At 37.9% G+C, this 16,537-nt stretch overlaps 1 protein-coding gene across 2 annotated transcripts in view; it reads right to left on the bottom strand.

Annotated features, from left to right (window-relative positions):
* Positions 1–16,537, bottom strand: part of VPS53 (VPS53 subunit of GARP complex) — a 152,341-nt gene that overhangs the window by 31,310 nt on the left and 104,494 nt on the right. For both annotated transcript variants that reach the window (XM_063111603.1, XM_063111604.1), the window contains exons 14-17: positions 14,796–15,038; positions 12,747–12,894; positions 5,375–5,457; positions 4,307–4,385 (exon numbers count right to left, since the gene is read on the bottom strand). In XM_063111603.1, coding sequence (XP_062967673.1) covers positions 4,307–4,385; positions 5,375–5,457; positions 12,747–12,894; positions 14,796–15,038 — 553 coding nt within the window. The remainder of the gene's footprint in view (positions 1–4,306; positions 4,386–5,374; positions 5,458–12,746; positions 12,895–14,795; positions 15,039–16,537) is intronic.

Genomic DNA, 16,537 nt, shown 5'->3' with positions numbered 1-16,537 from the left:
GGGCGGTGGGGTGGGTGAGGGCTTCAGCCACACACCCCTGACATCTGCACCCAGCCCAGCAATGAATGACCAAGACACTGATGGAAGCCCCCTGGTCTGCCTGCAAGAATGAGGGGGGTGCCACAGGCCTCAACCCTGCCCTTCCTCCTTCTTCCTTCTCCCGCCCTATTTCCTTCTGCTTTTCCCTCTCCATCTCCCCACTAACTGCTCTGCAACAACATCATAGAATGTAAAAAAGTAATGTTAATAAAGAAACTTAAAACAAACAAAAAAGGAAAAATAAATAAATAAAAAATAAAAAAATAAAAATGGACAAAAAGTTTAATTGACATTTCTTTAGAGGATATACAAATCTTCAATAAGTACCTGAAAAAATGTTTAACACCTTAGTCATCAGGGATATGCAAATTGAAAACACAAGGAGATAGCATTCCACACCCATGAGAATGGCTATAATGAAAAAAAATGAAAAATAAGTGTTGGTGAAGATGTGGAGAAATCAGAACCCCCTTTTCTTGCTGGTGGGAATGTAAAACGATGTAATCACTTTGGAAAACAGTTTGCTAGTTCCTCAAAATGTTAAACATAAAGTTACCACTGACATAGCAGCTCCACTCCTAGGTATATATTGAAGAGAACTGAAAACATAAGTTCACACAAGAACTTGTATACAAACGTTCATAGCATTGTTCATAATAGTTAAAAAGTGGAAATAATTCAAATGTCCATCAACTGATGAATGGTTAAAATGGGATATATTCATACAATGGAATATTACTCAGTCATAAAAAGGAATGAAGTCTTAATTCACGCTACACCAAGGATGAACCTTGAAAATATCATGCTAAGTGAAGGAAGCCAGGCACAAAAGGCCATATATTGCATTTTTCTATTTATGGAATTGTCCAAAATAGGCAAATCCATAGAGACAGAAAATAGATTAATGGTTGTCAGGGAAATAGGGAGTGACTGCTAATGGGTATGGGGTTTCATTTTGTGGTGATAAAGATGTTCTGGAATTGGGTAGTGGCAGTGCTGCTCAACCTTGTAAATATACTAAAAACCACTAAATTGTACACTTTAAAAGGATCGATTTTGTGGTATGTGAATCATACCTCAATTTTGGTTACAGACATTTGAACTGGATCTTAAAGGATGTGTTCAATGGGCAAGACAGTGGGAAGAGAATTCTAGGCAGAAAGGATAGAATGCAAAACGGCACAGAAGCCACAAAAAAGCAATGTACATTTAGGGGGGTGAAAATGGCTCATAGGCTGGAATACAGGGTGTGTACAAAGGAATGCCAGAAACTGAGTTAACAAGGTAATGAAGGGACAAAAAACAAAAGCCCTATATGCCAATCAAGGAGGAGACCATGGGGTGCCTTCAATGAAAATGAGGTCTCCCAGGGGAATGACATAACCAAATTGCCTGATTCAAACAGTCTTGTCAAGGAAGCCTCCTTCCATCAACTCAGAATCGTCCAACAACTCCACCCCACTCTCATTTTCCCCACCATTTATAAAATACATTTGTTTATATCATTGGTTATTCTGAGTTTTCTCCCAACAGAGTATAAATTCCTTGAGGGCAGCCTTGTTTCTAATCTTAACTATGTCAGTCCAAGTACAGAGCATCCTGTTGAATTCCTAAGACGTTAATGAGATTGGCAATTTCAACAAAACTCTGAGTTTTCCTAACTTCACAAACCTTTGCTCACTTTGTCATCCTGTTTTGAATGTGCTCTTAATCACAAATTTATTCAAAACCCAGATCTATTTCAAATGGCACTTCCTTTGGAAGGTTTTTCTTGCCTCCCGATCTGAATATGAACTCTCTCCTCTTTTAAAGAGGGTGTATTTTGTACTTTTCTTATGGTACTGACTTCCTCATACCTTATATTACCATTATCTGGGCCTTCCCCTTATCTCACACATCTCCTGACCCACACCTACTGGAATCTAAGCACCTTGGGATGAGATTTATGCCTTCCCCAGCTTTGCAAACTCCCAGCAATGTGCTGGGTAGAGTCTGAATTGAACTGTTGAACTAGCAGCAGAAATGATGGAATCAGAGACAGAAATAATCATTATCACAAAAGTTTTTTTAAAAATCCTAGAAGAAACAATGCAGAGCAGGATGCAGGCATAACTAACAGAGAGTGTATGTTGAATCAATTTTTGAGCACTTGGCTTGTTTATTTTCATCACATGGATTTCATTTTGCTAGAACTCCAGAAGACTCAGACAAAAAGTAATGGCCTCCCAGCTGCTATGTTCCCAAGTCTGTGGTTTTCCTGATATAAACAAAAGATTCTGGAGGTATGGTCTCTTTTAATATTTGCTGGTGTGAGTCTGGGGGAGATATGGATGCTGGGATGGGGGACGTAAAAGGAAATCCACCTAATGAACCGATAATTCATATAAGCAACACCTGGAGTGTTAACCCCACCCCCACAACTGTTATTTTACTGGAAAAATAATTCCACTCTTCTTTTGGTAAATGTAAAAATTCTTTCGCCAGCTGCATTCCAATCTAAAGTGTGTGGCAGTTCAGGAGAGATGGCAGCTGGAACAGATCATATTCAGGATGTAGTGAACACTCACCATCAGCTAGGGGATAATCAGAGCCTACAAAATGAATCCTCAGAGCCAGGCTCCTTTAAGAAAGTAGATTAGCCTCAGTATGTCTGCTCAAAGTGTTCTGCTTGTAAACACTGAGAATGCTGAAAATATATATCAGCATCTGATTGGTGAAAGGATCAGCCTTTTGAATTGAAATTTTGTGACAACAGTTATTTCAGGATTTATAAAATCCCAAAGCTTAAGTTTTGGTTTTAGTCCTATTTTTGTTAAATATTTACAATCTACTGCAAAACCAAATTCAGACCAAATGTCTGCTTTCAAAACCCTGTGATATGGCCATTCCTCCTGACAAGAGGGAAAGAGAACTAACATTTATTGAGCACTTATTGTGCAACTGGCACTAGATCTTCATGTTCCATCCTTACAACAACTCTGGGAGGCAGATGTCCACATTTCACATACACATGAGATAACTTGGGCCCATACAGGTTAAGTCATTTGTTCAACACCCCCAAAGGCAAAATTGGAAGAGTTAGGTCTGTCTGACACGAAGTCAGTGTTCTTTCCACTGTCCTCTGCTACTGGCCAATAGGCCCTAGAGAAGCTCTTTCTCCAGAATTTGCAAGAATGCTATAAGAGCCTATGACAATAGGATAGGTGTTGACAGACTTTTTCTGTAAAGGGTTTCATAAACATTTTAAGGTTTGTCGGCTATACGGTCTCTGTTGCAATTACTGAATTCTACCATTGTAGCACAAAAGCAGCTACAGATAATACGTAAATGAATGATCATGGCTGTGTTCCAATAAAAGTTTATTCACAAAAACAAGCAGTGGGCCAGATTTGGCCCACAGGCTATGATTTGCCAACTCATGCTCTACAAGGTTCTAGGGCGGGCAGCTTCATGTTATTTAAAATTAGAAATCCACAAAGAACTGCCTTTTTCCAACTTACTCAATTATCTTTATTTGACCATCGCATATTGTACACAAGTACTGATAGTCAGCTCTGTACCCCACAAATACGTATAATCAATTATGTTACAAAAAAAAGAATATCCTATTTCCACCTTAATTAATAAACATGAGAGTCTTCTATATTCAAGACAATATGAGAGATAGAGGGTGGTATAAGATATGGTCCATGCACTTAAGGAATTTATATTCTTTCGGAAAGAAGAGGCAAAGGCACATAAAAGCCAAAAAGAGCAACACGAGGTAGCACCTGGTAAGTACCAAAGGAGGGGACTTGAGGGCCAAGGACTGACTGATGGGCTACCATGATATTAGAAAACCAGAGGCTACAACCTGATCAAATAATCTTGCATTGGCACAAGAGCTCAGAAAGAGTAGGAAAAACCTCTCAGTAGGCAAGAATGAAGAATGAGTCAGAAGTTACTGCTTTAAAAACTAACAAAAACACCCATTCTGGTGAGACCACATTAAGGTTTTTAGCATGTGTCAGATGCTAATCAAAGACAACCATCTCTTTTAGCCTCACCAAGTACATTTGCTCCCTGTCTTATTCTAAAAGGACAAGCAATTGACCTAAGGTGCAAGATAAACTGAGAGGTTTAAGGAACCCCGCAAGGCCTTTCCATTCTCCTCTTAGCTGATACTTTTAGTGCAGAAGAGCCTGAAGAAGCTACAGTCAGGGGCCAACAGGAACCATCTGAGGATACTCTTGGAAGGGTAGTAAGAAGCCATTTTCTAAACCCTTACCTTGCTCATGGCAGTCAGGGCAGGATCGCAAGCAGCATCCAGGTCCTGAACCAACAACTGAATACTGCTGGAGATGACACTGCAAATCAAACGGATTATTGTGGTCACAACTTAAAACAATGACATTTGAAAGACTCACACAGCCCCTTCCAAATGTTTTAGGCACCTGTGTAAAAATTCAATTCATCATTTTATCAGAAAAGCTCGAGTTTTAATTAATGACAGTGGAGGAACAGTTTGATTCTGTCTTCATGTCCTGGTCTTATTTGAGTGTGTCCCCACTCAGTCAGGACACAAAATCCCATGGTTAGTCTCCCTAATTGCCACCCCTAGAATCTGTCTTCATATCCTTTTGCAAAAGTACCTGTTTCCCAAAAACATTTAAGTCAGACTGAAAAAAAAAGTTAAGAAAAGGGAAGGAAATGAACTAAGAAGAGAATTTTGATTTTTCCTCAATAAGTGGTTTATGTAAAAGTTGAAGCTTGGCTCATTATCACATTTAATGGCAGCGGAATAGGAACTGACCACAATAAAAATACTGCAAGGTAACAACAGGGAAAGAAATATTCCAGGAAGGCTTTACTATTTGAACTTCTTGGACAAAGTCCCCCTGACCCCGAGCCACACACGTATGCATGCATGCATGCAAGCGCGCATTCTCTCATACCCCAATGGTCAAAATCAGGCTACTTACAATTTATACAAATATTCTCAAATATTGAAGGTTGACCTGGCCTTCCGTGGATTTAGGTGGGGGCAGATGGGAGGCCTAGATAGAACCTGACCTTCCTACAGGGATAGCCAAGGGAAGATTTCTTTTCTTTGATTATTCTAGATAGTGCAATGATAAAGACCCCGTGAGCTAAAAGAACGACTGCATTTGAAGCGGCAGAATGGGAGGCAGCTGGACCAATTCTAGTGCTGCTTCTTAGTTGCTGGTGGGGAATAATCCTGATCCAAGAGAAGGCTCTGGAAACCTGTCAGATTCTGTAGTGACTAAAGCCTGAGACATGCTGCTTCATGAAGGAGAAAGAGCAGGCATTGAGTAAACACGTGCAAGGTACATACGTGCTGAATGTGTCCATTTCTCCAGTCAGATTGATTCGTTCAATCAAACTTACATCAACTTTTTCTTTGAGTTTTTCTTCTAGCTGTTAGAAAATGAGAGAAAGAGAAACACGCTTAATGGTTATCCAAAGGAGTACCATAATAATAAGTTAACATTTACTGAGTTTGATGATTCAGGTGTAATTCTAGACACTTTGCATGTATTTACCCACATAATTCTCATAAACCTCTAAGAACAGTCTATTATTATCCCCATTTTATGGATGAGAAAACAGAAGAGCAGCCACTTACCCAAGATAGTAAGTGTAAGGCCAGGAATCAAACTGCCTCCAGAAGCTGTACCCCTTAGCACTGTCCTGTACTTGTTTCTTATGACACACCAATAATCATATCATTAATTCTGAAAAGACCCTGATTTTATGATACTCCCTGCCCCATGAACTGCCAATTTGCCCACCAACACTGGAAACCTTTGGTGGTAGGTGGCAGTAAAAATCAGTTAAAATATTCATTAAGTGATATTATGCGCCAAGCACCATGTTAAGGTATTGGGGATACAGTGGTAAAACAAAAGAAACATAATCCCTGCTTTCATTAGCCTACAGCCTAGGATAAAAATACTCAACATGTTCCTAGAGCCTCAAAGAAAATATAATTGACCAGGAATTGTAAATAACTGAAAACATTCCTGGGAACTGATTAGCACTCCTAAACTTATTACACAAACTAAAAATGACAAATGTTTTGTCTTAAATTTGTGCAACCTTTTGGGAAGGCAATTTATTTAAAAAGCAAAAATTTAAATATACACATTATTTATATCAGCAATTTCACATCTAGAAATGCATTTCAATGAAATAATGAGAATAACATATAAAAGATATGCAAGTATTCTTTGCAGTATTCATTAATTCAACCAATATTTACTGTAAGCCTGTTTTACACCAAGCTGTGTAATAGAGTAAGGGAGTTATTCAGTGAACAAAACAGATCAGATTCTGTTCTCATAAAGCTCACATTCTCAGTGTTGTTTTATATTATTGAAAAACTGGAAGCAATCTTACATGTATATCTTTAAGGGATTGATGAAACAAATTATGGCAGAGGTTTATAATGCTTAAACTCTTCAGTGGCCTTTCCTAAAACACTGAAAATAAAATCCAAACTTCTAGCCATGATTAAGGTCCTGTCTAGCTCTCTGACCCCATCTTGCTACTTTACACTTTGCCTGCTAGGCTTCAGTTACACTAGTCACTTAAGTTTCTGGGACGCATCAGGGTCTTTCTCCCTCGGGACCTTCATACTCCACACTTTTCCTCTCCCTGAAATACTCCCTGTTCACTTCTCCTACCCAGCTGTCTTGCTTTGCTGCACCTCCACTTCCCAACCCTCCAAGCCTCCTACTTGGCAGTTTCCTTCCCAACCTTCAGATCTCTGCTTCAATATCACCTCCTCAAGGAGGCCCTCCTTGACCATGCCCCTTCAGTAGGCAACTGCCTTACTCAGTACTGCAACACATGCTTCTTCCTACCAGTTACCCCCAAACTGAAGTTATATCTTGGCTTATTTATTATCTGCTCTTAGCATTAGTGCTAAGTTCTATGACAGCAAGAACCTGTCTGCTCTGTTCATCACTGTTAATTAACACCAAATACAGTGCCTGGTATATAATAAGGGCTTAATAAAGATCTTTTAAAGGAATGAAAGAATGAATGGAACCACTCTATACAGATGTTAAAAAGGCTGAGGTGACACTGAAATGGAAAGATATCCATGATTTGGGCAAAGACAAAACAATATGTAGAGTATGGGCCCATTTTTTAATTTAAAAAGATACAACAAAAAAAGTTTGGGAGGATATACATTAGTTATACAGATAATAGTGGTTGCTCTGAGTGGTGAGAGGGGTGAGATTATGGGGAACTTTTGCATATGTTTCTATTTTTGAAACTATTTAGGAGTCTATATTACTTAAAAAACTATTAAACAGGGAAAATTTCAACATTTGCAAAAACACAGAGAACCCAAGTGCCCATCAGTCACAATCACCAATTGTCATTACATGGCCAATCTTGTTTCATTTTTACTCTCACCTATTCTCCCATCCTTGAATTATTTTGAAGCAAATCCTAGATATTCTATCATTTCATTTGTTAATGTTTCTTTCTTTCTTTTTTTTTTCTGGTGGCTGGCAGAGATCCGAACCTATGACCTTGGTGTTAGAAGGCTGTGCTCTAACCAACTAAGCTAACCAACCAGCTTCATCTGTAAATGTTTCAATATGTATCTCTAAAAGATAAGGACTCCTAAAAAAGTAAGCATAACTATAATACCATTATCACACTTAAAAAATTAGCAATAATTTCTTTAATAACAATCATCATGTATCCAGTCAGTGTGTGCATTTCCCTCATTGTCTTACAATTTTTAAAAGATTATTTTAATCAGAATCCAAATAAAGACTATACACAGCAACTGATTGATATGTCTCAAGTCCCTTTTTCAAAAATGAAATATAATTAACATTAAAAATGCACAAATCTTTAGTGTTTAGTTGGATGAGTTTTGACAATCATATATACAAATGTAATCAATAATAATAAGATACAGACTATTTCTATCCCCCCCTGGAAAGTGCTCCTTTGCCCCTTTCTAGTCAATCTCCCAACACCACTATCTGATTTCTATCACCAAAGATTAGTTTTGCCTGTACAGTATTTTAATTTTATATAAATGGAATTATATAGTATGTACTCTTTGATGTTTGGCTTCTTTTGTTTAACAAAATGTTTTTGAGATTTATCCATGTTGTTGTGTATATCAATATTCATCCATTTTACTGTTGAGCAGTAGTCCATTGTATGGATATAGCAAGCCTTGTTCATCCATTCTGTTGAGGGACATTTAGATTGCTTCCAATTTGGGGCTACTATAGACATCCTTATATGTATCTCTGTGTGGTTTTGTTCTCATTTTTATTTTGAGTAAATACCTGGGAATGGAATTGCTGGGTCATAAAGTTTTATAAGAAACTGCCAAATTGCTTTCCAAAATAGCTATACTATTTTATATTCCCATCACCAGTGCATGAGAATTCCAGTTGTTCCACTTCTTTGCCAATATTTGATGTTGTCATTCTTTCCGACATTTTAACAGTTCTAATAGCTATGTCTCCCAGTTTTAATTTTCATTTCCCTGATGACTAATGGCATTGAGTACCTTTTCCTTTGCTTAATGGACATTCCTATATCTTCTTTTGTGAGCTGTCTGTTCAAGTCCTTTGCCTATTTTAAATTGAATGTTTGTCTTTTGAATGATGATAATTATTTCTTTATTTACACGGACACAAGTCCCTTATCAGTTACATGAACTGCAAATATTTTCTCCCAGTCTATGGCTTGTCTATTTTCTGAATGGAGCCTTTGGTGAGCAGAAAATTTAAATTTTGATGAAGGCCAATTTATTGAAAAATTTTTTTTCTTTCATGGTTAGTACTTTTTATATCCTGACCAAGGAATCTTTGCCTACCCAAAGTTGTGAAGATCTTTTCCTATGTTTTTCTTCTAGAAGGTTTATGGTTCTGGGCTTTACATTTAAGTCTATGATCCATCTTGAATTAATTTTTGTGTATGGTATGAGGCAGGGGTTGAGGTTGTTTTCCATGTGTATAATCAGTTGTTACAGCTATGAGAGTGAAAAAAGTTTTACTTTTTCTATTTAATTGATACAGCACCTTTGTGGAAAATCAACTGACCATACACATGTGGATCTATTTCTAGACTTATTCTGTTCCACTAACTTATTTGCCTCTGCTTACACTAATGCACCACTGTAGTGATTACTGTAGCTTCATAGTATGTCTTGAAGTTAAATAGTGTAAGTCATCCAACTTTTTTCTTCTTTTTCAAGATGTTTGGTTATTAGAATTTTGCATTTCACTTTAAATTCTTCTTGCCTATTTCTTCAAAATAGCATGCTGGAATTTTGATAAGAGGCCGTGTTGAAGCTATTTATAATTGTACAGAGAATGTACATGTTTACAACAGAGTCTTGCAACCCATGAATAGATACATTTTTATGCAAGTCTTTAATTTCACTCAGCAACATTTTATAGTTTTCAAGGTAGAGGTACTACATGTCTCTCATTAGATTTATTTCTAGGTATCTGATGTTTTAAATTGCTGTTGTAAACAGTATGTTTTTAAAATAAATTTTACTTTTTAGGATAGTTTTATATTTACGGAAAAATTGCAAACAAAGATAGTTCAGAGTTCCCACATACCACATACCCAGTTTCCCATGTTATTAACATTAGTATGATACATTTGTTACAATTAATGAACCAATATTGATATAGTATTGGCATTGTTTTAAAATGTATTTTCCAATTCTTTGTTGCTCAGGTTCTTAAGTCTCTTTGGTTTCTCCCTCCATTTCTCTTTGGCGCCCCCGGATTTTTTTCTTAAAGAAAACGGGTTGTTTGCCCTGTAGATTTCCCCCCCACAGTTTGGATTTTGCTGATTTCATCCACAGGTATTAATTGACTTGTTCCTCTTTTCCTCGTATATTGGTAGTTAGATGTAGAGGCTTGATCATATTCTCTGTATATCGGTAGTTAGATGTAGAAGCTTGATTTTATTTGGGTTCTCTTTTCAGAAAACTACGTCATGATAGTGTTATGTACTTCTACCCTTGGAAATGCTTGGTTGTCTTTCTTTTTGTGATGTCAGCAGCAGCTGATGCTCAGTGCCCAGATCCATTACACCACTAGGAGGTATAAAAAATGATATTCTAATTCTGTTTTTTCTTCTTCATTTATTAGTTAAACTTCTGCTATGAAGAGATTCTTCCCCTTGTCAATGCTTTGGTTGTCCTGAGTGTGTATCTGATAGGAAAGGCAGGATTAGTACTTACTCTATTTTACCCGTATTCAACCCATAATAGTGGTTCCTTAGCATCTTCAAAGGTGATAGACGAATTTTTAAAAATCTTTATAACCAAATGTATTTAAACATTCTTGACGTTTTCAATCCACTGTAGTTAACATTCTCACTGATACAAACTGATATTTACATGTCCCATCTTTGACTAGTACAGCTTATTCAGGCTGGCTCCTGTATTAGTTTCCTAGGGCTGCTGTAACCAATTATCACAAACCTGGTGGCTTAAAACAACAGAGATTTATTCTCTAATAGTTCTGGAAGCCAGAAGTCTGAAATCAAGGTGTTGACAGGGTTGGTTCCTTCTCGAATTCTGAGGGAGAGACCATTCCATACCTCTCTCCTAGCTTCTGGTGGTTTCTGGCAATCCTTGGTGTTCCATGACTTGTAGATGCATCAGTCCAATCTCTGCCTCTATCTTTGCATGGCCTTCTTCCCTGTGTCTTTGCATGTTAAATCTCTCTCTCCTTTCTAAGGACACTAGTCACTGGCTTAGGGCTCATCCTAAATTCAGGATGATCTCATCTTGAGATCCCTAACTTAATTACACTTACAAAGACCAAACTCCCAAATGAGGTCACATTTACAGGTACCAGGAGTTAGGATTTGGACGTATTTGAGGGGGTGGGGATACCCACTATAGCTCCTGAATCCTTCTGAAATGACACTAATAGTTTTTAATATTTTTCTTGCTTTTTCTGTGACATGATGTTCTAGGTTCATCTTATATTTTTCCTGCCCCAGGTATGGAATTGATCATTTCTCCAGGAATCTGTGGCTCCTCTTAGTAGAAAATGGTATTTAGAGATCACAATATAAGGCCTAAGAATGTATTTACTTTTATAATCAGTAAAAACCATTTTCACTAAATAAAAAAAAATTTGCTACATGTATCACAAGTCATCCAAATGGTCTCTGATCTACTAATACTTCCATAATTTCTAAGAATCTGCTCTAGAAAAATAATGCAAAACATTTAAGATGCTATATTCAGAAAGATGCTCTTCATAGGATTATTTATACAAGCATAAATTTGAAGCATCGTCGTAAGCAATTATCAGGAATGCTGTTAAGTAATTTATAGTATAGTCCCTCAATGGAATATTATGTAGCCATGAATAACTAATACTAATAAAGACATTTTAGCAACAGGAAAAATGTTGATGCTATCACGATAATAACAATAAAAAGATTAAAAATTGAATTAAGATTATAATATACAAAACTGTTTATGAAAAATGATTGAAAGAAAATACCCCAAATTGCTAATATGATTATTTGAGGGTGATGAGATTAAGAATATTATTCCTATTTTTTTTGTACTATGGTTATTTTATTTTTAAAATACTGTATTAAATACATATGTGTTTGTCTTTCTCTTTCCGCAAACACACACAAAATAGTTAAATAGTGTTTCTTCATCAAAGAAATCTGCCTTGGAGGTCCTCACAGATATTGCCATCCTGCCCTTGGAGTGCTTGGAGCTAAATGGATTGCTGTCTCTGGCTCCAAGGCCAAACCTTAACAGGTAATTCCCTATGTAAGTCAATGTTACCACGTCCCTGAGCAGAGCATGCTACTGACTCTGGATGGCTTACCCTCAACTGTGGAGTCTTTGTGGGAACACTTGCTGTTTGGGTTCCTATATTTGTGCACTAGCTCACAGGAACTCTGAGTTGTACAGTCAGAACTATCATTTATGACTATCTTCCTATGATCTAGATATGTGTAAATAATAAACACAAAGAGGGTGGAGGAGAACTTTTCTTTCTCTTGGCCTTACATGAACCCCAGGCCAAATATGAAAAGGAACTTCTAATCCCACATCTAAGGCTGAATGGAAGGTTATTCTGGGCCTTCCTTCTGCTAAATAAGTTCGCTGAACTACTGCCATTTGGTGGGCTCCAGTAGAGGCATCACCCTTTCCTGCTTCACAGTTCCTGAACGTCAGAATCCCAAACAATAGTTATTTGTTTAGGCAGATTGAGAATGCTATGTAAATTTCAGGAGACACATAAAAGCCCAAAGGATTTTGCTCAGCTTAGTAACACTTCTGAGAAAGAGAATAACTGTTACGCATCACCATCAAAGGCTGGGTCCTGGTACCATGAAGTCTGTTATTGCTTTTCTCATATGCGAGACAGTGCTACTGACCTAGTTTTAATAGGTCATGCACTTTGAGTGGCTTATACAACTCCAGGGAGGAAACCAATCATGCTTTCTTGCCCAGTCTACTTTTAACAAGGCCCTTCTATAAGATGGCTGCCTGGGCAGTCTTCTGGCTAGACAGCAAGTTTTCCTCTGTGGGAGATCAAGCGGTATGCTCCAGGTTGTATGTAGCCTTGTCAGAGTTTATTCTCTTATTTACTGAGCTATGTGGCTCAGACAGTTAAGAAAAAGGAGGTGGTGAGTGGACAGCCAAGACAGCTCACCTGCTGGGTGGTGGCCAGACAGTACTCTGCTGTGCTCAGGATGCTGCAGATAAGGCAGAGCTCCTCTAGAGTAAACTTGGCTACTTCTGAGCCCTCCTTTTCCTTGAGGAGGCTGCTAATGGTCAGCCCGCCACTGCTTGTTGTGGTTCTGAGGAAAAGAAACAGGAACTAGTCAGACTGGAACTTATAATTTGCTTCCTGAACTAGAAACATTTTAAGACAAAAGAAAAGCAGGAAGGAAAGGCTGGACATGTCCCAAATTAATCCACATACAATGAGTCCTTTTCCTATTAACCTTACCTTGACTATCATCTGTTTAGATTCTCTCGCCATCAGCAGTAGGAAGAGATGATTCTAAGAGTCAGCTAGTAATCGGTCCTGTTAACTATGATGATTTCATACAGAGAAGGCTGCTGAGCTGCCTTTCTCTTTAGCTTGGAATTTTCTGATATGTAGAACTTATTTAGGATCATCTGTAGCACAAAAGTTCATTCCCTGTTTCTCTCAGTTAAGAAAATTCTGCACTGGAATTTATATGTTTTACTTATGAGAAATATGTTAAATGAATGTGGAGACATGGTTCCTGCCCAAAGCCCTGACTGTCTTAAGAGACCAAAAAATATCTCGCATCCTCTATGACTACAGTGTCTGTTGGGGCAGCCCCTTGTCACAGCCCCAGCTCTCAAGTGAGTTATAAGTAGTAACAATTACCCTCCAGTACTTGGATGCTTCGTAATCCTCTGTCGGTTTCTTTCCCCTTGCCCCCATTTCTGTGAAGAGTCTCTTTACTAACAAAATCCCAGCTGAATGTACCATTTGTTTGCTGCTGGGACACTGACTAATACACATGGGAAAGTGCTCACAGGATGATGTTAACTAAAAGCAGAAGGGGATTTTTATAAGTAGTGTAGTCCCAATTCCAAAAGCACACATATCACACACATTACATATATATGAATAAAGAACAGAAAAAATATATACCAAAAGGTTAAGAAAGTTTTATCTGCATAGTAAGATTATAGGTAATTTTAATTTTTTTCTTTGTGCTTTTCTGTGTTTTCTAAGCTATAATGAACTTATATTATCTTGATAATCAGGACCAAAGGTATTAAAAATTTTAAAATAATTTTTATCATAGTCAAAGAAGTTCTCATTAGTAAAACATACCTGTTACTTCAAATCTCCTGTAGGGCATAAGATTTTATTCTCTTCCCTCCAAAGAATGTAAAACTCCCAGTGTGTCCCATATATGACACATTTTAGTGGCAATGACAGAAACTAATTCCAGAATTGTTAATTTAACCTTGGGGATGATTTGTAAATACTAAATTCAGAAGAATTACTTTAGGTCATATTTTATTACAGTCAAAATTGCTATTTAACCAAAATACTTCTAAAACCCCAGTCGAATGATCCATGTATTTCAAGTAATAAGCAATATAACAATACTCTAACATCCCAGAATAATACAGTGGAGTCACTATGATTAGAAGCTGTCCTATGCAACTCCCTCCCCCTAAATCCTACCATATCTTTAAACATTAGGCTCTGTCCAACATAGCAAGATGCACATATCATAAGAGAAACTTTGGAACCTAATCAGACTAAAGGAAAAGCAGATTCATGCCTCCCATCTAACTGTTACTCCAAGGCACAATCTCACTGAATGAGGCTTGAATGAAATTGGCTATGCTATTTAACACTTACTTCCATCATCACCTCACTTCTTTTGCCAAGAACTTATAGTTGGATCCATGTAAATTAAACTTCCATATATGATGGAACTAATTCCCTTGAGTCCACTGTGGTAAGATTTGACCTACACTGGCAACCAGTGTGGGCATTTCTTCTAATGGTATTAATCAGCTGTGGAATGCCATTAGAGAAGAAATAGTTTCAGACCCTTGGGAACTCAATAAGTGTGTTTGCCTCCTTGATACTCTTAGAAGTTCAGTAAACAACTTCAGAGTGGATTTCCTTGAAGATACCCATATTTAAGTATATTCAGAATCTTACTTCAACACTCAGACCATAAAGAACAGGACTCACTTGGGCAGGTTGCCAGAGAGGATTTTCCAGGCATATTCTCGGAGGTACTTCTGGAAAATGGTGGTCAGAGCGATCATTGGTTCCCCAGTACTGAGCTGAGAGCATTGCACCATGCATTTCTTGTAGTAGACAAAGAGGTCAGCACAGCTGGGGAGCACAGCGCCCCCTTCATCAGTGTTGGGTTTAGGTGGTCCCTGGGCTTTGAAATCAGCCACAAATCGATCTATCAGCTCTCCAAGGTTTCTAGGAGGAAGAAAACCTAAAATGTTATTTTACTTCAAGAAAGATAAAGCAAATGTGCTTGTTTGCAGTGTTCATGGGTTACTGCCATGAATACGATAATCATTCCTAATGCTTTTAAAATTTTAAATTGGATCCATTTTTATCAATATCATCATTCACCACCACTCTTATGGTAACAGCAGCAATAAAAGTTGGCATTTGTGTGCTGTTTTATACTTTTTCAGGCATTTCATTATCACATTTGATCCCAAGCCCTTGTGAGCAAGATAGGTACTGTTGGCCCCTCTAAAAAATGAAAAAATTAAGTCCTAGAAAGTATGTCACACAATTTAGTGACAGACCTGAGCCTAGAATCCACCATTTAATTAAGTACACTGGTCCTGCTACCATATTAGTACCAATTCCCCTTTCCACAATTGAAAACCCTAAATAACGATAGTGATCATTTCCTGAACACTTATGAGGTAGCAGGCATTTGTCAGTGCTTTATAAGCATCACCTCATTGAACTTCATTTACTCTTCACAATAACCTTATGAAGTAGGTACTATTACTATCCTCATTTTCAAAAAGTTAGGTACAGAGAAGCTAAGTACCTTGTCCAAGGTCATACAGTAAGAAAGTGGGGGAGCCAGGATTCAAACCAAACAGCCTGGCTCCAGACCTCATGCTTTTAACCATTCTACTTCTGAAAACACAGAAAAAGCTAAGATGTCAGCCAAATATTTAGACATCAAGAACCTAAATGTGTCCAAGAGATAGTGTTAATGCTTTCCTTCTCCTTAATACAGTTTCTTCTTAGAACTTCCAGAATTAAAGATGTAAAAAAATCTTGAGAGAAGAGAAGGTATGAACAGCTCCAGGCTTGCCCTCAGGTCATGGTGGGGATGATGACTACAATTTTTCTCCCATTTCCCATTCAAACATCCCTGAATTTGCCTCAGTCATACTGAGTCATAACTAGTGAGAACCTAGCAGGGCTGTATTAATCCTTCTCTTAACAGTTATGCTGTGTGAAAAATGGGAGGGGTCCCCATCACTCTTAGCATTTTGCATTTTGGGGGTTGTACCTAAGGCTACAGAATCCAGCTGTGTTTTAAAAATATATTTATACAATAGGAAGAAAAAGACAAGAACCACACACAGCATCAATTAGCAGGAATAGGAGAAAATTGACATTTTACCCAAGAGATTTTGTTATTGAAAGTTTATTATATCCAGATGTGACCACTCTGCCCTCAAAGAACTTCAGGCCTAGGCTAGGCCTTTGTCTGTGGTAACAGTCAGAAAGCAGGGAAGGAACTCGTTAGTTGACCTTGGAAAGCTCCCTGATTACCACCCCCTTTCCTCACAACCTCTGCTTGCCTCACTTTTCCATTTGATCTCCTACCCCTCCACAGCTGAACCTGAGCTCCAGCCAGAGCCTCCTCTCAACAGCTCCCCTGCTGCACCCCTCCTGCGTCACTAGGCCTTGGCCTGTGGGCCTCCCCTGCCAGCATG

This window comes from Cynocephalus volans, chromosome 10, assembly GCF_027409185.1.
Source record: "Cynocephalus volans isolate mCynVol1 chromosome 10, mCynVol1.pri, whole genome shotgun sequence".
Taxonomy (NCBI): Eukaryota; Metazoa; Chordata; class Mammalia; order Dermoptera; family Cynocephalidae; genus Cynocephalus; species Cynocephalus volans.
This window is presented reverse-complemented; position numbering and strand designations above follow the sequence as displayed.